Below are 25953 nucleotides of genomic sequence, written 5' to 3'. Positions count from 1 at the left end.
TGCTTCCTCTGGGAGCTTTCCTGTTGGAAGTACTGCTGTTTTATTAATTATTTACACGGTAATTACATATATAAGTTTGACTATATAGTTTTTATGTCTTTCTATTCATTTGTATCTAGTCTGTAAGATTATTTTCGATCAGAGACTTAATAAACATATACATACATACATACATACATGCATTAATCAAAATTTTGTGAATGCTCGATGGCATGTAATACCATGGGTACAAATCTACAAACATTTTTGTGGTCAAAATGGCATACTTTCGAAATGCTTCGGAATCAACGCCGAATCCACACGACTTAGTTTGAAGTACGACAGTAAATCGCTTAACTAAACTTTCGCAGCATTTGAAGAGCATTGGAAAAAACGTCTGGCTGTGTTGCCATAATTGGTCGTCCCAAAGCCTTGTTTTGGAAAATCTGCTAATAATCCGATGTCTTCTTTAAATTTTTTGTCTCTCTTTCAAATTTTTTTCCGTTTCTTCAAGAATTTTGTCCGCCAACTTTTGCAAGTGGACTTCCGCTGACAGATCAGTTATAGGAATGGATTCCTTTGGAGGATAGTATGCAATTTTTTCTTTTCTAAGAAATTCAGATGATGGGTAAATGCCAGCATGTCTTTGTTTAGCCCCAGATCGTATTTCTAAATACTGTAACGAATTTTGTACAATTCCTCTTATTTGCAACCTCTACTAACGTTCAAATCACTAAACTGTTGAATAAATAACTCCACTATTCAATAATGCAAAATGGCCTTTATTAAAGTACTTCACAATAACACTTATACTTCGCAACTGATAGCTTGCTTAAATCAAACTGATTGCTGATTGCTCAGATTGCGCTCTTTTTTACTCTTCGATTTCCTCGTTCCATACTTCTAGGCGTTTCCAGAATTTGCTTAGTTACTGCTATAAAATTATAACTACTGATGCACGTGTATAGCTTCTCATATGCGCGTGTATATGTGAGTGACACTTCCACAGATAATTGCCTACTTTTGGGAGCATCTCAGATAAGATATATGCATGTGTTTGTGCGTCTCTTCTCCCCTGCGTGTACGTACATATGTGTAGACATAATGATTGATTCGTTTATGTAGATACAAGTGACTGCCTGCTTTATTGTTGTTGTGACTTCATTTACTTAGCATCCGACTAGTGATGTGAGTATCACTTAGTGTCACTAATATTCGTCACACTGTCCTCCACCTAAGCCTGATCGTCCCGATCAAACAAATCTTTCGATCTAAACGCCGCCAGCCTTTCCAAATGAACCGCTTTCATTTTGGCTCGTGGTTTGCCAATGGTTTGTATGCGGTACACTACATCGTTGATCCGTTTTACAACTTTGTATGGGCCTTCCCAATTACACTGCAATTTCGGGGACAAACCTTTTTTCGTTGTGGGTTGTATAACAGCACCAAATCGCCTTCCTGAAACCCTTCCGAATTAATTGCTTTATCGTATCTGGCTTTCATCTTGTCACTCATAATCTTTGCTCGTTGCCTTACCAGATCGTGTATCTCTCTCATTTCTCTCCGCACCGGCATCTATCCCAAACTTCAAGTCAGCTGGCAGTCGAAGGTCATTGCGAAAAATTACCATTGCGGGAGTTTGGCCCGTTGTCTCATGCACTGCCGGTTGGTAAGCCATCAAGAATAATGATATGTGTATATCCCACTCCTTATGGTACTTGTCTACTACTTTCCTTAAATGCTCCTCCAATGAGGATGCAATGCAGTTGTCCGCGTTTTTCGAATGCCCAACTTCTTACACATTCCTTGGAACACAGCTGATTCAAAATTCCTGCCTTGGTCAGAATGTAACTCCATTGGTAAACCATACCTTGCAACCCAATCGTTTTTAACCACTTCTGCTACTGTTCCCGCTTCTTGGTTTGGGATTGGGTATCATCATCATCATCATCATCCTCCTCAACTCCTATTGGAGCATAGGGCCTCGACCACCGACTTATTCTGTTAGGTGCAGTTATTGTGATGTCATTCCACGTATATCCTGCGTCTTCGAGTTCTTTATCCACAGTTCTGCGCCAAGTTTTCGCTGGTGCACCAGGTCGTCGGCTTCCTTGTGGATTCCATCGCAATGCTTGTCTGGCTATATTTACTGGAGGTCTTCTGAGAGTGTGACCAATCCACGACCATTTACGCTTGGTTATTTCTGTGGCAGCCTTAGGTTGATTTGTTCTAGACCATAAGTCGTCATTTGAAATTCTTTCCGGCCATCGAATTTTCAGGATTCGGCGCAGACATTTATTAATAAAAACTTGTAGACGTTTCTGAATTGAAGTTGAGCTTTTCCACGTCTCGCAAGCATAAAACAGTATTGATTTAACATTCGAATTAAACAGTCGAAACTTCGTTTTTAAAGATATTTGGCTGGACCTCCACACGTTTGCCAGTTGCCCAAAAACCATTCTTGCTTTGTTTATGCGAGACTGAACGTCCTCATCTGCACCGCTCTTATTTGAGACAATACTACCAAGATAAACAACGGACTTTTCACCTTCGATTTTATTTTTGTCAACCGTAAGCATCAATGGCCTTGATGAAATACTATAGCCGCATCTTATGACTTTGGTTTTCGCTGTATTGATGCTTAGTCCGGCCTCCTTTGCATGGGATTGGGTATACCTCTGGCCATTTACTGAAATAACCATAACCACCAGTACGTATTTGTTTCCACGGTTGCTAGTAGGAAATGGACCTGCGACATCTATGGCGATCCCTTCAAATGGTGCACCTGAAATATGCTGCTTCATCCGGCAATGACTTCGTATTTTGGGCCCTTTCGCTCTGTTGCAAACCTCGCAGTTGGCAATCCACTCAGTGATCGACTGACGGCAACCAACCCAATATAATCTCTGCTTAATTTTCTCGAGCGTCTTCGTGATTTCAAGATGACCTCCACTTAGACCATTACACAGCTCGCTGAGCACCACAGGAATCCTCTTTCTGGGAACAACTATCAGTTTCTTCTTGCATTGACCATCCTCACTCCCCCATACTCGATGCAAGCAACCGGATATCAATTCTAAACTGTTCCACTGTGCCCAATATGACTTCGCAATGGGACTTTCTGCTGACATCTTCTCTCTGTTTGGTATTCCGTTTCGTTCGAGCCCTTGCATAACATGTGACAGATCTGTATCTTCTAGCTGACACTTTCTTAGTTGTTCCTTGTCCCATTCATCCGTACACGTTATAGTCATTAGCCGGACATCTATAATGTCTTCTTTAACCTCGGCCCAGTGCTTGCATTCCAAACTACATGGTCTTCGGGACATTTCGTCAGCATTTCCATGGGTACTACCTTTTCGATGCTCAATGGAAAAGTCATAGCTTTGTAGTCGCTCGATCCACCGTGCCAATTGTCCTTCCGGATTACGGAACTGCAGAAGCCATTTCAACGCTGCGTGATCTGTCCTGACGTGGAATCGCTGGCCGTACAGGTATTTGTGAAAATGTTTAATGCACTCTACCAATGCCAGCAAAGAATCGGTCTCTCCGTGTAACGCAATAGTTCCTCTCTGGTTTTCCAATGGAACGGCTGTAATATGCAACTACCTTCTCCTGTCCATCGACCAGTTGTGATAAAGCGCCTCCTATAGCATATCCACTAGCATCTGTATCTAGAATAAATGTTGCTCCTGGAATCGGATATGCCAACATTGGAGTAGTGCACAAACGCTCCTTCAATGTTTGGAAAGCCGGTTCTTGCTTCTTCTTCCATTCAAAAGCTTTATTATTTTCTTGTAAGCTCATGGAGGCTATGGGCTACGCTGGACAAGTTCTGTGGTCTTGGCCAATCCTTTACTGCCTCTATCTTTTCATTCGCTGTACAGATGCCTTCTGTCGTTACCTTGTGACCCAAATAATTTACTTCCTTTTTAAACAGCGAACATTTCTTGTTCGGTTAAGAAGTCCACTCCAATTATGATTTCATCAACAATCTCTGCCACTATAAAATTGTGTACTACCGTGACGTTCCCAATTGCGACTTCACATGCTACTTCTCCTAGAACCGTGGTGTCTTCTCCAATGGCTGTACGCAATCTTGCTCCATGCAATGGTCTTATCTTCTTGTTGACTAAATCCGCTCGAATGATGGAATGAGATGCACCCGAATCTACAGTCAGTTAATGTTCCTTTCCATCCACATATCCTCCGACAGTAAGATTGTTCCACCTTCTTCCAATTTGCGAGATAGAGATTATGGGGCATTCAATTGAGGGAGCCAGCTGTCGCCCCATGCGGCTGACTCTATTTGGTTTAACGATTGAGTGGACTTGGAGATTTGCTCATCTCCGTCAGCTCTGCGTTTACGGCCACCCACATTGTTGGAAGTATTAGGACCGGTGTTGCAATGACGTGCAATGTGACCTGGGTTGCCGCACTTGAAACATTTCATAACTCCCGCATTTTTCTGTTGTGATCCCTTCAGTCTTCCAAAATTGTGTGTACCCACTCTGGCCTTTCTACTTCCACACGATGAGCTTTGTATGCTGGTTTACTCAATAGTGACTCCGTTTCCTGAGTCAATGCATGGGATACCGTTTAAGCAAATGTTTGCTTCGGGTTCGCGTATGTGACTCGCTTCGTTCCGACGTCCCGTATGCCGTTTATAGCCAATCTTTCAATGTCCGAAGCAAACTCCTGCAAAGTCTCGTTAGATTTTTGGCAGCGATTTTGCAATTCTATTTGGTAGATTTGTTTCCTGTTTTCGTTTCCGTAACGTCGTTCTAAAGCGGCCATCAATGCTTCATAGTTGTTCCGCTCTCCTTCGGGAATCGTCTGTAGGATTTCGGCTGCTGGCCCCTTCAATGCTACGAATAGAGCTGCAACTTTATCTTCAGCATTCCAGTTGTTCACTGTTGCGGTCTTCTCAAACTGTAGCTTAAAGACTTGGAAAGGACAGAGCCGTCAAAAGATGGAGTTTTTACCTTCGGACTGCTTGCTGAAACAGCTGGGCGATTTAGTTGTAACTGTTCCATACGACCTTTTAAATCATCTACTTATGCCTGAAATTGAGCCATTTTTGCATTCTGCGCTTCCAGTTTTGATGACACCTGTTCCAAAATTTCTGCCGACATTTCAGATATACGTGCCTCTTGCGCTTCCAATTGAGATACCATATATATCTTTTGGTCTTCCAGTTGAGATGACACTTGCGACGTCATTTCTGAAATACGTGCCTCCTGTGATTCCAGTTGGGATGCTATATATGTCTTCTGTTCTTTCAGTTGAGTTTCCATCTTGGATGTTATCTGTGTCGTCATTTCTAAAATGCGTGCCTCCTGTATTTCCAATTGTGATGCCATATATGTATTCTGTTCTTCCAGTTGAGATGACATTTGCGACGACATTGATGTTACTGTTGATGTTTGTGCAGATATTGCAGCTAAAATCATGTTCAAGTCTGTACTCGTAACTGTCTGCGATTTTTCCTTTTTCTCTGCAATTTTGGTTGTTTATTCTTCCACATCAGGATAAAAGACATACTCGTCCACATTAATTCCTTCCAACTCCAATACCTCTCGTAGCCGTGCTTGAAGTTCGATCTTATTGCCGGTTGTATTCAATCCACGGCTCTCCAACTCCTTCTTCAGTTGCTGGATCCTCAATTCACTCAGCTTTGCCATGTCCAAGTTGTATTCGCAATCTTCGGAATTTATTCAACAATTCCTCTTCTGACACCAATTGTAACGAATTCTGTGCGATTCCTCTTATTTGCAACCTTCTACTAACGCTCGAATCTAAATTGTTGAATAAATAACTCCAATTGTAGTAATGCAAAATGGCCTTTATTAAAGTACTTCACAATAACACTCCAACTGTACAACGAATAGCTTAATAACCAAACTGATAGCTTAAAGGAAACTGACTTTCAAAATAATAGTGCTATTGCTCGCTAGATATCGTCTTACTCGTAACTGCTTGACAATTCAAATCAAACTGAATTACTTCTTACTCGCCTGCATCGCTTTTATAGTTTACGCTGCATACTTCTAGGCTCTTCGATTTCCAGAAGTTACTAGTTGTTTCGGCTACAAAATCGCCAGCCACAACTACGTGCACAAATTATTGCTCTCTCTTGTGACAACTCAGATAAGGTATATGCATGTGTTTGTAGTTCACAGTCTCCCACACACACATAAGCGTATAAGTAAATTCATCGGTGTGTGACATCTCATCTCTCGCTGCCTTGTATGTAAATGTTGCTCGTCGGAATGTGTACATATGTGTAGACGCAATTATTGATTCGTTTATGAAGATACATAATGATTGAATTATTGATGTGCATTCACGTCACTGCTTAGATCGGCTTAGAGCTGGCAGCACTCCTTAGTTTTGCTAATATTCGTAACAATATATATATATTTTCGCAAATTTTAGCCCCATTTTAACAGCTAGAAGCTTCAAATTTCACCGAATACTTACGTATATAGCATATATTGTTGTCTGAAAAAATCGTAGAGATCGGTTTTATATATAGTATATATCTCATACAACCGATTGTTCAGATAAGAAACTTTTCGCAATTTCTACCCCATTTTAACAGCTATAAGCTTCAAATTTCACCGATTGCTTACGTATATAGCATATATTGTTGTCTGAAAAAATCATAGAGATCGGTTGTATATATAGTATATATCTCATACAACCGATTGTTCAAATAAGAAACTTTTCGCAATTTCTACCCCATTTTAACAGCTAGAAGCTTCAAATTTCACCAAATGCTTAAGTATATAGCATATATTGTTGTCTGAAAAAATCATAGAGATCGGTTGTATATATAGTAGATATCTCATACAACCGATTGTTCAGATAAGAAACTTTGCGCAATTTCTACCCCGTTTTAACAGCTAGAAGCTTCAAATTTCACAAAATGCTTACGTATATAGCATATATTGTTGTCTGAAAAAATCATAGAGATCGGTGGTATATATATTATATACTTCATATAAACTCTCATTTTTGCCCCCTTTTTTACGGCTAGAAGCTTCAAAATTCATCAAATTTCATCAAATAGTTACGTTTACGTCATATATTTTTGAAATACGTGATTCGTAGTCATAGTTTTTACATGCAGACCACAAAAAACGTGAAGCTTTGCATCCTCACACAGATTACCTACCTATTTTTATACCTTTCATGAAAATGAAATGGTATATTAATTTCGTCACGAAACCGAAAATTGTAAGTCCTTAAAGGAAAATAGATAGACCCACCATTAAGTATACCGAAATAATCAGGTTGAAGAGCTGAGTTGATTTAGCCATGTCCGCCTGTCCGTCTGTCTGTTTGTATGCAAACTAGTCCCTCAATTTTTGAGATATCTTGATAAAATTTGGTGAGCGGGTGTATTTGGGTGTCCGATTAGACATTTGTCGGAACCGACCGGATCGGACCACTATAGCATATATCCTCCATACAACCGATTTTGCAGAAAAAGAGGATTTTTGTAATATCTTACCCAATTTAACAGAGTGAAGCTTCAAACTTCACCATATACTTTCGTATATTGCACATATTGTTGCCTGAAAAAATTGATGAGATCGGTCGTATATATAGTATATATCCCCCACAACCGATTGTTCAGATAAGGAACTTTTCGTAATTACTGCCCCATTTTAAGAGCTAGAGGCTTCAAATTTCAACGAATGCTTAGGTATATAGCATATATTGTTGTCTGAAAAAACTATAAAGATCGGTGGTATATATAGTAAATATATGGTGGTATATATAGTATATATATATATATTTTCGCAAATTTTAGCCCCATTTTAACAGCTAGAAGCTTCAAATTTCACCGAATACTTACGTATATAGCATATATTGTTGTCTGAAAAAATCGTAGAGATCGGTTGTATATATAGTATATATCTCATACAACAGATTGTTCAGATAAGAAACTTTTCGCAATTTCTACCCCATTTTAACAGCTATAAGCTTCAAATTTCACCGATTGCTTACGTATATAGCATATATTGTTGTCTGAAAAAATCATAGAGATCGGTTGTATATATAGTATATATCTCATACAACCGATTGTTCAGATAAGAAACTTTTCGCAATTTCTACCCCATTTTAACAGCTAGAAGCTTCAAATTTCACCAAATGCTTAAGTATATAGCATATATTGTTGTCTGAAAAAATTATAGAGATCGGTTGTATATATAGTAGATATCTCATACAACCGATTGTTCAGATAAGAAACTTTGCGCAATTTCTGCCCCGTTTTAACAGCTAGAAGCTTCAAATTTCACAAAATGCTTACGTATATAGCATATATTGTTGTCTGAAAAAATCATAAAGATCGGTGGTATATATATTATATACTTCATATAAACTCTCATTTTTGCCCCTTTTTACGGCTAGAAGCTTCAAAATTCATCAAATTTCATCAAATAGTTACGTTTACGTCATATATTTTTGAAATACGTGATTCGTAGTCATAGTTTTTACATGCAGACCACAAAAAACGTGAAGCTTTGCATCCTCACTCAGATTACCTACCTATTTTTATACCTTTCATGAAAATGAAATGGTATATTAATTTCGTCAAGAAACCGAAAATTGTAAGTCCTTAAAGGAAAATAGATAGACCCACCATTAAGTATACCGAAATAATCAGGTTGAAGAGCTGAGTTGATTTAGCCATGTCCGTCTGTCCGTCTGTCTGTTTGTATGCAAACTAATCCCTCAATTTTTGAGATATCTTGATAAAATTTGGTGAGCGGGTGTATTTGGGTGTCCGATTAGACATTTGTCGGAACCGGCCGGACCGGACCACTATAGCATATATCCTCCATACAACCGATTTTTCAGAAAAAGAGGATTTTTGTAATATCTTACCCAATTTAACAGATTGAAGCTTCAAACTTCACCATATACTTTCGTATATTGCACATATTGTTGCCTGAAAAAATTGATGAGATCGGTCGTATATATAGTATATATCCCCCACAACCGATTGTTCAGATAAGGAACTTTTCGTAATTACTGCCCCATTTTAAGAGCTAGAGGCTTCAAATTTCAACGAATGCTTAGGTATATAGCATATATTGTTGTCTGAAAAAATCATAAAGATCGGTGGTATATATAGTATATATATGGTGGTATATATAGTATATATATATATTTTCGCAAATTTTAGCCCCATTTTAACAGCTAGATGCTTCAAATTTCACCGAATACTTACGTATATAGCATATATTGTTGTCTGAAAAAATCGTAGAGATCGGTTGTATATATAGTATATATCTCATACAACCGATTGTTCAGATAAGAAACTTTTCGCAATTTCTACCCCATTTTAACAGCTATAAGCTTCAAATTTCACCGATTGCTTACGTATATAGCATATATTGTTGTCTGAAAAAATCATAGAGATCGGTTGTATATATAGTATATATCTCATACAACCGATTGTTCAGATAAGAAACTTTTCGCAATTTCTACCCCATTTTAACAGCTAGAAGCTTCAAATTTCACCAAATGCTTAAGTATATAGCATATATTGTTGTCTGAAAAAATCATAGAGATAGGTTTTATATATAGTAGATATCTCATACAACCGATTGTTCAGATAAGAAACTTTGCGCAATTTCTGCCCCGTTTTAACAGCTAGAAGCTTCAAATTTCACAAAATGCTTACGTATATAGCATATATTGTTGTCTGAAAAAATCATAGAGATCGGTGGTATATATATTATATACTTCATATAAACTCTCATTTTTGCCCCTTTTTTACGGCTAGAAGCTTCAAAATTCATCAAATTTCATCAAATAGTTACGTTTACGTCATATATTTTTGAAATACGTGATTCGTAGTCATAGTTTTTATATGCAGACATATCAAAAACCTCATGATAGCACAAGTGGTCAAGCAATTCGCCCATTATCTCTAGCGCGAGTACATGTTGAGAAAAGGCCTCCAAATTACCTCGAGGCATTTGCAAAATAACTCGCGCATCATTTCCTATGGTTGTCACCAATCTACCGCCACGTTCCATATTACGCGTGTAAACAATTGTACGTGTGGAGAGTAGTACAAAGTTCAATTCTGTCAATTTAGTATAGACTAAATAATGTCTTGACAAATAGAAAGATGTCACGTCAGCGGATATCAAGTCGCCATTAACGCTGATTGGGCAGCAAGGATATAAGGCAACCCGAATCGGATACTGGTGCTTTATGCCATTCCATACGTAACGATGCTTTCTCTAAACGTTCATACACTTTCTCCAACTTAGGTGTATTATCGTTTTGTAATGCAATTTGGAATAACCCACGCAACTACTTGCCGCGTTGCTATTCAGCTGTAATACGTTGACACATTTGTACGATTATGTGGAAAGATCCAATACAAGCACTGTTGGCCAAAAATTTGTAGATGCTACTCAGCGCGATTCATCAAACCAGTGCTTGTTGGTCAATTCGATAGGTGAATTGTAGCTTTCAGACTCAGTTTCCTTTCCTTTTAAGACACTTACTTTTTTAAATGTAAGTAAACTGCCAGAAACATATGTGCAGTAAAGTTGTCTATGATCTTCTATATCCAAATGCACAATTGTAAATCATCGTGATAGCCCTCACCAATGGCGCATCCGTTGATGTATGCTTCTGATGCAATTTCTCGGCTACAAATTGGCGGTGGCCCAATTGCTTTGGGAAAGTCAGTTAATAATAACTTTTTACCATCTATAACTGCCACAATGCCACTGCGCTCGTAACGATCAAAGTCGAGACGCCACCTATAGATTAGATATGTACCATTTTCCAGCCAAACATGTAATGTCTTTTCCTCGCCTATGCGTTGGTCCCACAAGTAATTTATGACGGAGAACGTTATTTTATTGCGTAAAAAGTGTACAAAACAGATTCTAATTGGAAAAGCAGACGAACGAAAAACCAATATTTAAAGAAAATCGATAAAAAATATAATTCAATAGCAGAGAGTTTAGAAGCATACGCCGGTGTTCAACAATCTCGAAAGTGGACAGTTGTTAATACGCAGTGAACAGGTGAAATTTGTGTATCAATCCAATTACAAAGCATTAGGACTGAACGATGGGGCTTTTTGGCCAATCAACGCCGTTCGATGCGGATATTGAAAAAGTCACAAGCGAAACCAATACAAATGAAAAACTGGTCGCTCATATTAGAGGTGTGCGACAACGTATCATCCACTCCACGTAGTTCCAAAGACTTTTTAGAGGCACTCACGAACGTATGAGTTATGCCGATCCGCATATATTTATACAGGGTTTTACACTGTTAGATGCTTGTGTCAGTAACTGTGGGAAACCATTTCATTTCGAAATAGCTTCACGAGATTTCGAGAATGAGTTCAGACGGTTATCTAAAGCAGAACGGAAAATATCATTAAAAATGCGACAAGTTCTTAGAAATTGGGCGGAGAGGGACTTCAAATCCGATCCCGAATTAAATTTAATACCATCGCTTTACACGAAGTTACACAAAGAAGGCTATGAATTTAGTAGTCTAAATAAAAAACCACAAAGTCGGCAGCTGAATGGTCTGCGTTGAAAGATTCAAATGTGGTCAGTAGTCAACAAGAGGAAGATGTTATTGCCAAAGCTATTGAATTATCATTGAACGACAAAAAACAGTCCAAAGCATCTAAGCGCTGCAGGTGCTACCTCGAGTGTTTCTTCAGCTTGCCCCTCCTTATATCCTTCATTTTATGGATCGGGTTCAATGGGAAGCATAACTTCAACAGGTGGAGTTTCAAATAAGTCTGTTAATTCTCAGCCAGAACCGCGAAGGGTACGAGCTTTATACGAACTTGAGGCAGCCGAAGAGAATGAGTTGTCATTCAGTTCTGGTGAAATTTTACACGTATTCGACGATTCGGATCCAAAATGGTGGAAAGGTTACAATCAGCGTGGCGAAGGTCTATTTCCATCAAATTTAGTTAAAGCCGATCCCGAACGTCTAGATATAAATCAACAAAATAAAACTAAAAACAGTGCACAATTCGAAAAAGATGCCAAACCGTTGCACCTAAAGACTGAAGCTGCGGCAGCGGCAGTTGCTGAACAACGAATAGAAAGGGATGAAGCTAAAATTGATCGCCTTCGACATTTGCTTCATGAAGCGAATCCAGAAGATCCCTCACAAGATAGCGAAGAAATGTTACGCTTGGACCAGGAAGTACATCAAATGGGGCCGCTAATTGATGCTGAGCTCGAGCATGTCGATCGCAAGCATGCACAATTAACACAACTCTAGTGATTTAGTGGACGCAATCAATCTATATCATTCAATAATGCGTGACGATCGGCTAGGAATGCCAGGTGGACCTGTAGCTGGAATATATATTGGTGGTGGTATGCCATCTGGTAGTATGTCAGGTTCAATGCCTGGCCTGGTACACCGAATCCACAAATGTTGTATGGTGCTGCTGGTTAGTAAGGCAGAGCAAATGTTTCACCACACATGCCACAGTCCCAATAAATGTCACCAGCACATAACTACGTTGGCATACACTCGTTACCACACACAAGTTCAGGACAATTGCCGGGCAATTTTGCCTCGGCGTCTGCACAGAATTCATTAAATCAAAATGTGGTTTCTCAACCAACTTCATTAACGGGACCTCATTGGTAGTATAATTTGTAGTCTAAAATATCGTCGGTGAAAGTTCCAAGCAACCCCTCTATAGTGGAAAACGTTTTATATATGGTTTGAGCTTTCATAGATGATATAAACGTATTTACATGAATGAATATGTGCGATGGAAAACTTCATATTTCCTTTTCAATAAAATTAGTTGTCATTAGCTTCCTTGTAAAATACGTGACGCTTATGTGCCTCCACAATTCCTTGCGGACGTTATGAAACCAATGAAAATTTATGAGATCATGGATCCGGATGTACCCAATTTATCTGGTGGTGCACTGTAACGAGTTACACATCCATTCACAAAACGCAGCTATCAATCAATGAACAAAAAGAGGGTGAGTTTAAACTTGAATTACTACTAATGTAGATGCTCACATAGTCCTATATGTATAATCATCTATGTTTGCATTTGTGTACGTACACGCTGTTCACCTTCCACCAGAGTTGCTTGAACTGCCTACCCTCAGCGTGTAGGTGATTAAAATCTGTATTTCCCCATATACCACTACCAAGTGGGTTACTCTTTCTGACCAAATAATGAGTTGTCATATAATTTAAACAACAGGGCTAGTCATGAAACATTTTTTGATATGACTTCTCGTAATGTCCAAAAAACCTGAATAGAGGAAGTTTTCAAATCACACATGGTGGAATCATACTTGAATCTACAGTAACCGTAGATGATCGAAAGTTTTGAAACATTCTCAATTCAGCTTTCTGAATCTTTTCTGGCTATCTTGTTGATTGAATAATGAGTTTTATGCCAATTTCACAGAGGCGTAATGAAATAGTTCGCCAAGTTTTCTACATTAAAGCCCTAATCGAACTCAAACTTCGATACAAAATACAAAATTCTTAATTACCGCATCATTGCTTTGTTGAATGCATAATCGAGTAAAAAATCCGGTCGGTCTCGCTTGGTGCTTTCGAATTCAATCTAGCAATTGACAATAAAGAAATGATACGAAAAGAGAACACCACGAAAAAAAACTCAAATTCTAATCTTCTCTGCGTTTGCGGCAAAAGAAAATACCTCCTTCTCGAAAATAAGCACGTAGTTGGTTAGGTGCAACCTCTATGGGTAGTTGCACATTAAGGGTTTTTTGTTCAGTTATTTCACGATTTTGGGTGATGGGATGAATTTTCATAAATTCTGTTGGCCGAGTGCAGATGCATTATGTGGCAGATCATGGATCTGCGTTAGGCTTCTGGTGTCCTCGCTCTGGGGAGTGAGTGAATTTGGGTTTGATTTTTTTTTTTGAAAATTTAAAAATTGAATAGGCCGGAGAATGCCTTTGGTTTCGGTGGCAGATGCGGATCTGCATTAGGGTTGTTGGTTGGCCTCGTTCCGGGTGAAAGAGAGCTGGGGTTGATTTTTCTGAAAGGAGGGATGTGGAGGAACGGAAGGATTGTAAAGAGGAGCTCGTGGTCCTCTCACAATCTATCTCCGTAGGAAGAAGGATCAGTTTGACCAAAGGTCGTCTGACTTGACCCTTCTCGGTTTTGAGGTCGACTACACGGACTCGGTTATCTTCGCCGGGGTGTACGTTGACGACTCTACCTAACCTCCTCAAAGAGGACAACTTATCTCCCACTTGTATATTTTGTTTGGTGTGTTTCCACTTCACACGCTTTTGAAGTTCGGATAAATATTCAGTTTTCCATCGCCGACAGAAGGTTTGATGGAGGACCTTGAGCTTCTATCTATCTATTTAGCATTGAGGCAGGGCTTTCGTTCGCATCCGGTTCTGGCGGCGCCAGAAGATGGCTGCCCGTGAGGAAATGTCCTGGGGTTAGTGGCTCCAGGTCCGTTGGGTCATTGGACGCCGGGCTGAGAGGCCGTGAATTTAGACATGCCTCAATCCGGCAGAAAAGGGTTTGGAACTCCTCCATGGTATATTTATGGAGATAAGCGACCTTTTTGAAGTGGCTTTTGAAGCTCTTCACTCCCGCTTCCCACAGGCCGCCCATATGTGTAGCGCCGGCGGAAATAAAAGGCCAAGTTAATGCTTGATGGCTATACTTGGAGACTGTTTTGTCTCGGCTTTCTGCCAGGAAGGCTTTGAATTCCGATCGTAGAGATCTGGAAGCTCCGACAAAGTTCGTACCATTGTCGGAGTAGATGTTTTTCGGACATCCTCTTCTCGCGATAAAACGCGAAAAGGCTGCGAGGAAGCATGGGGTGCTCAGGTCACTAGTGGCTTCTAGGTGGATGGCCTTAGTGGAGAAACAGACAAATAGGCATACGTAGCCTTTGGACAGTCGACATCCCCTACCGCTCTAGCTTTTGATGTCGAAAGGCCCCACGAAATCTACCCCGGTATTGGTGAACGCGCGGGTAAAAGTAGTACGTTCGCAGGGAAGGGTACCCATAAGTTGGGACTGCGCCTGCTTCCTGTGAATAATGCAGGTTTTGCAATTGTGGATGATGACTCTGATCATTGTCTTGACATTCGGAATCCAATACTGGGTTCGAATAAGGCGGAGCATGAGCTGGTTCTCGCCATGAAGGGCATCATGATGAATCATCATGACTGCAAGGCGAGACAGCCTGCAATTGTAAGGCAAGATGATCGGATGACGCTCGTTGTATGACATGTCTTTTGAAGCCCCTAGACGACCCCCTGTTCTAATAATATCATCTTTGTCGATGTATGGGTTGAGTGGCAGTATTTCACTCCTGCGATCAATGGGTTCCCTATTTTTGAATTTTAGATATTCCGTACCGTAGAATTGTTTCTGTCAGACTCGTATTAATGCTTGAGTCGTTTCTTTAATCTCATAGGCTGAGATTATGCACGACTTTTCGTGGATCACTGCTTTAGTTTTAGGATCCGTTCTTTTATAGAATCTCCTAACATATGATAGGACTTTCAAGGCCCTAGGCAAATTTGAAAATCGGTCGAGAATATCTATAGGATCTACCCCTGTCGTGGCATATGATTGCGCCCTCTTTTCCTCAACGGACGTGTTGTGATCGGTGTTGTACTGGCCAGTGAGAATTGTCTTCTTGTAGCCAAGAAGGACCCTGCCACCACAGGAATTGTTGACCAAATCTGACGCTAGTAGTCCTCTGCTTCCTAAATCCGCTGGGTTAGATTCCGAGTCCACGTGAAGCCAGTCCTTGTTACCGACCATGTCGAGGATCTTGGTGATTCGATGTGCGACGAAGGTTGACCAAGTACAGGGCGGCTTGCGTATCCATGCGAGTATGATGGTTGAATCCGTCCAGAGGTGAACTTTTGCTGGTCCCAAATGAATGTTTTGGAATATTGATTCCATGATTTCTGCGAGCAAGACGGCACCGCAGAGTTCTAAACGTGGTAGCGAGATGGTTTTCACTGGGGCTACTCTGGTTTTTGCTAGTAGTAAATGGATGAAAACCTGATTGTCTCTTTTTACGCGCATGTATACCGCTGCAGCATAGGCTTTCTCGGAAGCGTGGATTTCTGTCGTCTTCCGGTGAAAAATTTACCCACCGCAGTATCCGTATGTTATCGATTTCACCATAGTGTTGGGTGAAGTTTTTCCACCATTCTAATGTATTTGATGAGACAGGCTCGTCCCATCCGGTGCCTTCTAACCAAATATTCTGCATTAATATTTTTGCCACTATGACCATTGGGGCGAGCCACCCTAATGGGTCGAAAAGCTTGGCGATGGCTGACAATATTTCTCGCTTAGTTAAATTTTCTGGATCCTCCAGTGGTCCTACTTTAAAATAAAAGAGATCGGAGTGGGCATTCCATCTTATGCCCAATGCCTTCACGGTGCTGGTATCTTCCAACGCCAGAACGTCTTCGCTTAGTCGGTTTCGGGATGTCTTTTAGAACTGCCTCCGAGTTTGATGTCCATTTACGAAGTGGAAAACCAGCTGACTGAAGTAACTGTCGGATTTCATCCCTTGCCTTAATGGTCGATTCAATGGTGTGTCCTCCTGCTAATACGTCGTCTACATACATGGATTCTCGCAGGATGCTCGATGCTGTTGAATGGGAATTTTCAACATCGTCAGCTAGCTGTAGGAGCGTTCTGATGGCCAGGTATGGAGCGCAGTTAACTCCGAACGTTACAGTCTTTAACACGTAGAGGCCTATTGGTTCAGTAATGTCTTTTCGGAAAACAATCCTCTGAAATTTGGTATGGTTGGCATCCATCCAAATTTGCCTATACATTTTTTGTATATCACTGTTGAAGACATATTGATAGAGTTTCCAACGTAGAATAAGAATTGGGAGATCTGCTTGTAGTACTGGACCAGGTAGGAGAATGTCGTTTAGACTGGTGCCATTAGCCGTCGGGATTGAGGCATTGAAAACGACTCGATTTTTTTCATATGCCCAAGAGTCTCGTATTCTGAGAGTACCCTAATATATTCTTTCCCTAAGCCCGGATTTTTTATTAACCGGGACTCGTTTCGATAATATTGCGAGCATGCGCGCTTAAGGGATCCTCCTAAACTCAACTCTTCTGAGTAGCCTTGCTTGAATGGGAGGAATACTATGTACCTCCCATCTTTTCTTCTTGTTGTTTCTTTATACAGTTTTTCGCAATATGCGTCATCTGCATTAATGCTTTCGCCTTTTGGCAAATTTTCTAACTCTCAGAATGCTTTTAATTGGTTGTCCAGCGCGACTTCGTTGTAAAACGACACTATGTTCTTTGTTGGACTCGGTGCTTCGATTCGCTCGGATAGTATCCAACCGAACACTGTCTCTTGGGTCAAAAGTGTATTAAGTACATTCTTTTTCAAACCGCTCCGTATAATTTGGGGATATATGTCTCCACCAAGTATGAGGTCTACATCTTCGTTGACGTAGAACCTCTTGTCTGCCAAAACTAAATCTGGGAATGCCTGCATAGTCATTGTGTTGATATGGCAGGATGGCAGATTCCCAGTTAGTTTGGCTAAAATCAGAACAGGAGTAGTAAAGCTGAAGCATGGATCCACTGGTGAACGTAGTTCGATGTTGGATGCTTCTTTAACTTGAGCAGATACTGCATTGGCGATGCCTGAAACTTGGGCATGCATTTTCCTTGCCGGCAAATTGATTCTGCGTTTGAGTCTTTCTGTCATGAAGGAACATTCAGACCCTGAATCAATTAATGTCCGCGCTGAGAAGTCGGTACCATTATGGTGAATGTGTACGCGAGCAGTTCCTAATAGCACGCCTGTGCTGGAATTAGCATGACAGGATTTTACATTCTGGTTCGCAGAAGACTTTGGTTGCGCCGATTCCTGTCTTCTTTGTGCTTGTGATGAAATTGACGGGATATTATCCGCGTCTTTAAATGGATTGCGCCTCGTAGTTTGCTGAACCGTATCCGCATGCAGGAGCGTGTGGTGACGAGAGTTGCATTTGGCACAGTTGTACGAACTGGTGCACCTCGTCAGTGTGTGTCCTGGGGATAAACAGTTCAGGCATCCCCCCGTGGATTTGATGAAGTTGATTCTCTCCACTGGGGTCAGATCACAGAATCGGGGACAATTCCGTAACCTGTGTTCAGCTTTGCACATTTTGCAAAAAACCCTTGATGTTGATTTTGAAGTAGGTTTTGACACCTTCGTTTGAAGGCACCAAGTCCCTTTATGGGGGTTTCGGTTGTATGCCGAGTATTTGATGGCTTTTGTCCCTTTTGGGCGTTAGTGCCGGTGAAGCTAGACAATGTTTCCAGTGTCTGAAACCTATTTGATAGAACCTTATCCATATCTTCGCACTTAGATATGTCCATTTTATGGCCTATGCTTTGTTCCCATAGAGCCAAGGTACTGTCCGGTAACTTTGTCGAACACAAATATGTTAGTATTGCATCCCAATTCGATGTGTCGATTTTGTGACACTTGAGGGACGATAGACAATTGTTTATATCGCTATGTAATTTCTTTAACGCGCTCCCACACTCACTCTCTACCTTTTTTAAATTAAAAAGAATTTGTAATTGCGTGTTGACTAATATACGCTTGTTTTCATATCTTTCGAACAGGTTTTTCCAGGCCATATCGAACCTATCATTTGTTAGAGGGCATTTTTTTACAATATCTTTGGCCTCGCCCTGTGTCTTGTTGTTCAGATGGAATAGTTTTTCCAACCCCTGTAGGTCGGAATTATTTATATATATGGCCGTAAACAGGTCACGAAAGGTTGGCCATGATAAATAATCACCTTTGAAAATCTCCGTGTCGCAAGGAGGGAGGCGGATCTTATGCCCGCGAGGTGCGGCTGGGGGTGCTTGCTCAGAGATAGCACTATTTTCTACTTTTTTAAATGTCTCGGCCTCAGCAGATATTGTGGATGAGCATGGCATATATATTGAGTAGGTTCTCATATGTTTTTTCCGGATGGCCAACACATCATTTGCGTCGACATCCTCTGATCCCATCAGTGAGTCAAACACAGACTTAACCTTCTCCCATACGGAGCGCAACACTTCTTGCTGTATCGCAAGAGTGTGCTTATTATGACTTTCCTCTGGAATAAGGCTGTACTGCTGTTCAAACTCTGAGATTAACTCAGCTGATCGGATATATTTTTCCATTTTACAACAAATTTTTCCTACCCAACTAAAACCAAACTAATTCTTTGAACAAAAAAATGGAAGAAATGCTTTGAAAGATGACTTTTATTTATTTATAATTTATTTAATAATTTGGAAAAAATTTAAACAACGTGACATCAGGACGGACAAGGCGACAGCTGTTTCGATTATACCTTGTAAATCTCTTCAAAGCCTTTTCTCCCGGGAGTGGGAGTCGAACCCGCACTCCTACGATAGTTGAACTGGTTATAAACGCATTCAGCTACGTCATGCCTTAGTTGTTGTAAAGTTTTTTCCCAATTGCCTTCTTTTTGCATATTTTAATCTTTTACACATTGCATACTTCGTATGCAATTATGTGTTAAAGCTATGCTTGGTACGGCGGTTTTCAAAGAAACTTTGGTTTTGTTGCTGTTTTTGTTCTATTTATAGAACTACAACGAATTAACAAATTTTGTCTGTTTGTATGATTTAATAATCGGGGATTGCCCGTATTGCTTTTTTTAAATGTATGAAAACATTTATTTGAAGCAATTTTTTTTTTAATTTTATAATTTATTTAATAATTTGGGAAAAATTTAAACAACGTGACATCAGGACGGACAAGGCGACAGCTGTTTCGATTATACTTTGTAAATCTCTTCAAAGCCTTTTCTCCCGGGAGTGGGAGTCGAACCCGCACTCCTACGATAGTTGAACTGGTTATAAACGCATTCAGCTACGTCATGCCTTAGTTGTTGTAAAGTTTTTTCCCAATTGCCTTCTTTTTGCATATTTTAATCTTTTACACATTGCATACTTCGTATGCAATTATGTGTTAAAGCTATGCTTGGTACGGCGGTTTTCAGAGAAACTTTGGTTTTGTTGCTGTTTTGGTTCTATTTATAGAACTACAACGAATTAACCAATTTTGTCTGTTTGTATGATTTAATAATCGGGGATTGCCCGTATTGCTTTTTTTAAATGTATGAAAACATTTATTTGAAGCAATTTTTTTTTTAATTTTATAATTTATTTAATAATTTGGGAAAAATTTAAACAGCGTGACATCAGGACGGACAAGGCGACAGCTGTTTCGATTATACTTTGTAAATCTCTTCAAAGCCTTTTCTCCCGGGAGTGGGAGTCGAACCCGCACTCCTACGATAGTTGAACTGGTTAGAAACGCATTCAGCTAAGTCATGCCTTAGTTGTTGTAAAGTTTTTTCCCAATTGCCTTCTTTTTGCATATTTTAATCTTTTACACATTGCATACTTCGTATGCAATTATGTGTTAAAGCTATGCTTGGTACGGCGGTTTTCAAAGAAACTTTGTTTTTGTTGCTGTTTTTGTTCTATTTATAGAACTACAACGAATTAACCAATTTTGTCTGTTTGTATGATTTAATAATCGGGGATTGCCCGTATTGCTTTTTTTAAATGTATGAAAACATTTATTTGAAGCATTTTTTTTAAATTTTATAATTTATTTAATAATTTGGGAAAAATTTAAACAACGTGACATCAGGACGGACAAGGCGACAGCTGTTTCGATTATACCTTGTAAATCTCTTCAAAGCCTTTTCTCCCGGGAGTGGGGGTCGAACCCGCACTCCTACGATAGTTGAACTGGTTATAAACGCATTCAGCTACGTCATGCCTTAGTTGTTGTAAAGTTTTTTCCCAATTGCCTTCTTTTTGCATATTTTAATCTTTTACACATTGCATACTTCGTATGCAATTATGTGTTAAAGCTATGCTTGGTACGGCGGTTTTCAAAGAAACTTTGGACTACAAGAATTAACCAATTTTGTCTGTTTGTATGATTTAATAATCGGGGATTGCCCGTATTGCTTTTTTTAAATGTATGAAAACATTTATTTGAAGCATTTTTTTTATTTATTTATTTCAGACTTGGCCGATTCGTCTGATATTTTTTGTTTTTTTTTTCAAAAGGAAGAACAAGCAATGGTGTAACCTACTCGTCAGCCGCACGCAAATTATGTATATATGTATATATTGGTATTTCTGGCTATTAATTTATAAGGGTCAGACTTGACCGATTCGTCTTGTTTTCCCAAGAAAAGAGTAAAACACAACAGTGTGGCTTACTCGCCACCCGCAAATTTATATGTATGTATGTATTGTTGTGTGTGTTAATTGTTGTGTGTGTTAATTTATTTGTAAAGGGGTTGTGGCTCAGATAAAAGGAGCAAAGTGCAGAGTGCGCGATATAAAAAAACGACTCGAACTAGTGAAAATTATCAGTGCCAAAATTTGTGAAACTAAATTATTGTGCTCGTGAGTGGATATACGTGCAGAGTCACTGTAGTTGCATTCAAGAAAATATTTGGTGCTTTTTTTTTAAATTGGGGTTATAGTACACGGTGGTACTTGCCGTGGTCGTGGAATACTCCGGATCGACACACGCGGTAGGGGGAAAGCAATTGCACAAAACAAAAATGAGGCACTATATCGCACAGACTGGTCACTGATAATTTTCACTTTTCACTGTTTAGGGGTTCGGAGCACTCGCGGCACTTTTTAAATAAAAAACTAACCACAACAACTAACCAAAAAAAGGTGGCAAGAAATATATGGGGTATTCCATCCCATTTCGACCAAAGGGGTCGGGTCCCTTTAGAATTGGCTGAAAGTTTTTCTTCTTTTTCTAGCTTACGAAAGAGGTTTTTCAGAAGTTTTTAAAATTTTTTCATCCAACTCAAAAAAAGTTATGAATTTTAAAAAAAACACCCTTTTTGTTTTCAAAATGCTATAACTTTTTCAAAAATTTTCCGTTTGGGATCTTTTTTTTTTAATTTTTTTTAAATGTACTTTTCGGAAAAAATTCCAAAAAAATTTTTAAGTTTTTTTTTTGGAATTTTTCAGTTTTTCGAGATTTTTTGAATCCCGGAGTGGGCCGAGAATTTTTTTTTTTTTTTTATTTAATTGAAAAAAAAACTTTAAAATTTGTTTTGTATTCTTTCCGAAAAGTACATTTAAAAACATATTAAAAAGAAAATGATCCCAAACGGTCAATTATTGAAAGTTATAGCATTTTGAAAAAAAAAACACCGTTTTCCAACTCAAAATAAGTTTTAAATATTTTGAAAAAAAAAAAACAAAAAAAATTTTAAGTTTTTTTTTTCAATTAAATAAAAAAAAAAAAAATTTTTTTGGCCCACTCCGGGATTAGTGGGGACGACTGCAGAATTGATTGAAGTTTTTTATGTGAAAAAAAAACGGGCGAAATTCTAAAAATTTCGAAAAACTGAAAAATTACAAAAAAAACTTTAAAAATTTTTTTGAATTTTTTCCGAAAAGTACATTTAAAAACAAATTTAAAAAAAATCCCAAACGGTCAATTTTTGACAAAGTTTTAGCATTTTGAAAACAAAAACGGTGTTTTTTTTTTAAATTCATAACTTTTTTTGAGTTGGATGAAAAAATTTGAAAAACTTCTGAAAAACGTCTTTCGTAAGCTAGAAAAAGAAGAAAAACTTTCAGCCAATTCTAAAGTGGTCGGGTTCAAAATTGGTCGAAATGGGATGGAATTCTCCATATACACTTACGTACGTAGCTGCGTGAAGTTTGTAGTGAATGGATGTAGCGATGGAGTGTTTGTTGTAGTAATGTATCACCAAGATAATTTTTTGAAACTTGTTGAATAATGTGGATAATGCGTATCACCAAGATGATGCAAATATATCATAAAAAATGCGTATTACAGTGTCAAATTTAATGGATTTGGACTGTATCGGTGTATTGACGTTGGTTCCTTTTTCGGGGAGAATGGACCATGTACAATGGTGTGTCGCAACTCGGCACGGGAGTGGAGGCACCACAATTGTGTTACGATTAAAATTAAAAGGAAAAGAAAGAAAGGCGAGATATCTCTCGTTATAATATTGTCTTTATTACAGTGAAAGTTAAAATTAGAACAATAATTTACCTTTGTATAAAATGAAGATGCCGCGGCTTCTCGGACGTTGATGGCTGTTGCTGTTGATCGTTCGACAATCGCTGGAAAAGTAGACGGCCTTGTCGAGGACAACCGTTGAACCGCGGAAAGTTTCCGGTTTTAAGGGGAAGCGTCCCCACACAGTTGTACCGGCATGCATTGTTATGTGCACCGGCAACATAACCCTACCTATGTACGCATATACATGCATGTGGGCGAACTAGTGGTCGATAAAGTGGTGCTATTAGGGTGGGGCGAGTTAATATGAATTTTGGGCTCGGGCCCCAACACCCATGTTCTCGGGGAAATCCGGAGTCTTAGTGTTATCTCCCTTTGGCACCTCCGATAAAGCCGTAGTATTAGCTTTAACTCCTCTTACCACCTCCGAGAAAGCCGGAGTCTTAGCGTTATCTCCCTTTGGCTTATCTCCTACTTCCGTAGTTGGAATTTCCCTCTGACTCGCAACTTTCGAGGTAGTTGCTACCTCGCTATTGGGGCCCATCTGTCTTACAGCTTTCGGCCTACTTGTCTTGTCTATGCGACTGCCCTGCCTCGCGGCTCTGGGACTGGGTCCTTTCTGCCTCTTGAAAGCAGGCTTGTCGCCTTCCGCCGAAAGTTGCCTCTTTACTCTGCAATTAGACGCTTCTTCCTCCTCGTACCAGTTGCAGAACCGAGGGTTTCTCGGAGCAAACCTTTTGAACTGCCTTCGACCTACTTCTACCGCCTCATGAGCCTATTCCGAGCGCTCGATCTCCACTTCTGTTGGGTCGACCACTGCTCCCAAGCGTTGTACAATTCTTAGTGCTGCACGGTACTGCGAGAGAGCTCTTTTACTTCCTCTGCTCCGTACCCTTCTCCACCCTTCTACTCCGTTTTCATTTGTATGCTTTTCCAACACGGAGTTCATTGAATCAGCACTACTCTCGCTCCCCGAGTCCGACGCATTGCTTAATCCGTATTTGTCGTCCTTGGCTTGCGACTCAGTCCTCCTCTTATCATCGTCCTTATTACAATTAGGTAATGAGTCGTTCATCTTGGTCGAACGACCACCTGCCCGGCAAGGCGGGCTCAGCGGTTCAGTATTATATACAGGGAAAGAACCGTGCGCCACAGCAGCGCCCCTTAGTATGGCAAGGCCATCAATACTTCCCGAGGAGGCCCGGTATCGGGAAGGCTCCGTTCGAATACAACCGAATTTATGCCCTGGCTGCAAATCGTCCAATAGGCACGGTCCGCATAACACCCTGGATTAGGGGGTTGGCAGTTCTTGGTCACCGACATCCCGGCGCCCTCCTATGAGGTGAAACGGCGTAGATGCCAGTCCTAAACAGCTCCGCCTCATAGTCGGCAGCTATGGAGTTCGGCTAAGCCCTCACACCATCGAAACCGGCCTACCCTAGAGAGGGATTTTCGTGGGGTATTTGTGTTTATTTTTCCGACTGTATTTAATTAATTAATTAATTGTCTTTCCAAAAATCAAAGCTGCATAAGGTGCCTACACGGCATGGATAAATGCGAGACAATTAAAATTGTCCCTCTTAAAAAACATTAGGCATCAATTTTTTTAATTTGCAGCGAGTTACTCGCCACTCGTAGCAGACTGGTGGATCTTATTATATTTGTCCTCTTTGGTAATAATAAAAAATACATGTGAGAACATGAAATGTGGTAAAGTTGATATGAGCGAATCACACAGCAACGCAAGGCAAACACGCCACGTACTTATATGTTAATGTATCTGAGCATATGGACAATTTTTGTGCATGCAAGAGCGCGAAGAGATGTATTCACTGCTGTTTTGTTCGAATTAAAGAACCAGTATCCTATACTCTAAAAGAAGAGCTTAATGCGACCGCAAATCGATAGACAAAAATCAAGTTTAACTTTATTCAAAGACTGATCATTTCGAGAAATACAAAATAATTTTCCGCTCGCAGCTTTTCATATGATTGAATTTACAAAAAAAGTTTCCACAGAAAACGGAATTTTATCCGGTGGAAACCCAAGGAGGCGGTTGGGCACAGAAAATTAATTTGATGACAAATTTGTAAGAATTGGATGAAAATAGTTGCATGATGTCAGGAGCCTCCCGTGTTGGGCACAGAAAATTAATTTGATAACAAATTTGTAAGAATTGGATGAAAATAGGCGCATGATGTCAGGTAAGAAGGATTTCGTTTCTGTTAGAATTAAAAACGTTCGCGTTCAAATGCAGAAGTTAATTTTGGTAGACTTAATAAAACTTTATAACTCATTCATAGAAACACACCCAGATGCGAAATGTTCTTTTTTAAAATTTGCATCACTACGTCCAAAACATTGCGTGCTTACGGGTCCCAGTGGTACACATTTTTTGACTATTCACGGTAATGTCAAATATTAACTGACGGATCCAACATTAAAAATATTACGGCTCACACTCTCAACCCACAACTTGAACCCACCGATGAATGTTATTTTATGGCGTTTTCATTGCTGCAAAAAAATCCTAATTATTAAACTAGGTCACTTTGAGCTCTGCAAAAAGGCTGATTTCGTAGGTGATACTACCCCTTTTCTTATTAAAAAGGAAATATTTTGTTAAAGGAGCACACAAACTAGCGAAAGAGCTGAAAAGAATCAACGGGAAGACATTATTTTCAGAAAGGAAAACGCCATTAGAAATTGCCCCGGCGCGGAAAATTTGATGAGCGAACTTGCGAAAATATTTGAGGAAAACTTCAAAATCCCGATACACATATTTAGAAAAATTAAGGATTGGTTTGATCAAATTATAATTAGTTAAATTAAAAAACCAGAAT

The 25953-nt window shown here is 39.6% G+C and overlaps 1 protein-coding gene across 1 annotated transcript in view; it reads right to left on the bottom strand.

Annotated features, from left to right (window-relative positions):
• Phm (Peptidylglycine-alpha-hydroxylating monooxygenase) overlaps positions 1-25953 on the bottom strand; it is a 316703-nt gene that overhangs the window by 130821 nt on the left and 159929 nt on the right. Inside the window, exon 5 of the mRNA XM_067777129.1 lies at positions 9822-10090. Coding sequence (XP_067633230.1) covers positions 9822-10090 — 269 coding nt within the window. The remainder of the gene's footprint in view (positions 1-9821; positions 10091-25953) is intronic.

The sequence above is a fragment of the Eurosta solidaginis genome, chromosome 3, assembly GCF_040869045.1.
Source record: "Eurosta solidaginis isolate ZX-2024a chromosome 3, ASM4086904v1, whole genome shotgun sequence".
Classification (NCBI taxonomy): domain Eukaryota; kingdom Metazoa; phylum Arthropoda; class Insecta; order Diptera; family Tephritidae; genus Eurosta; species Eurosta solidaginis.
Note: the sequence above shows the minus strand (reverse complement) of the source record. Positions and strands in the feature narration are given on the sequence as shown.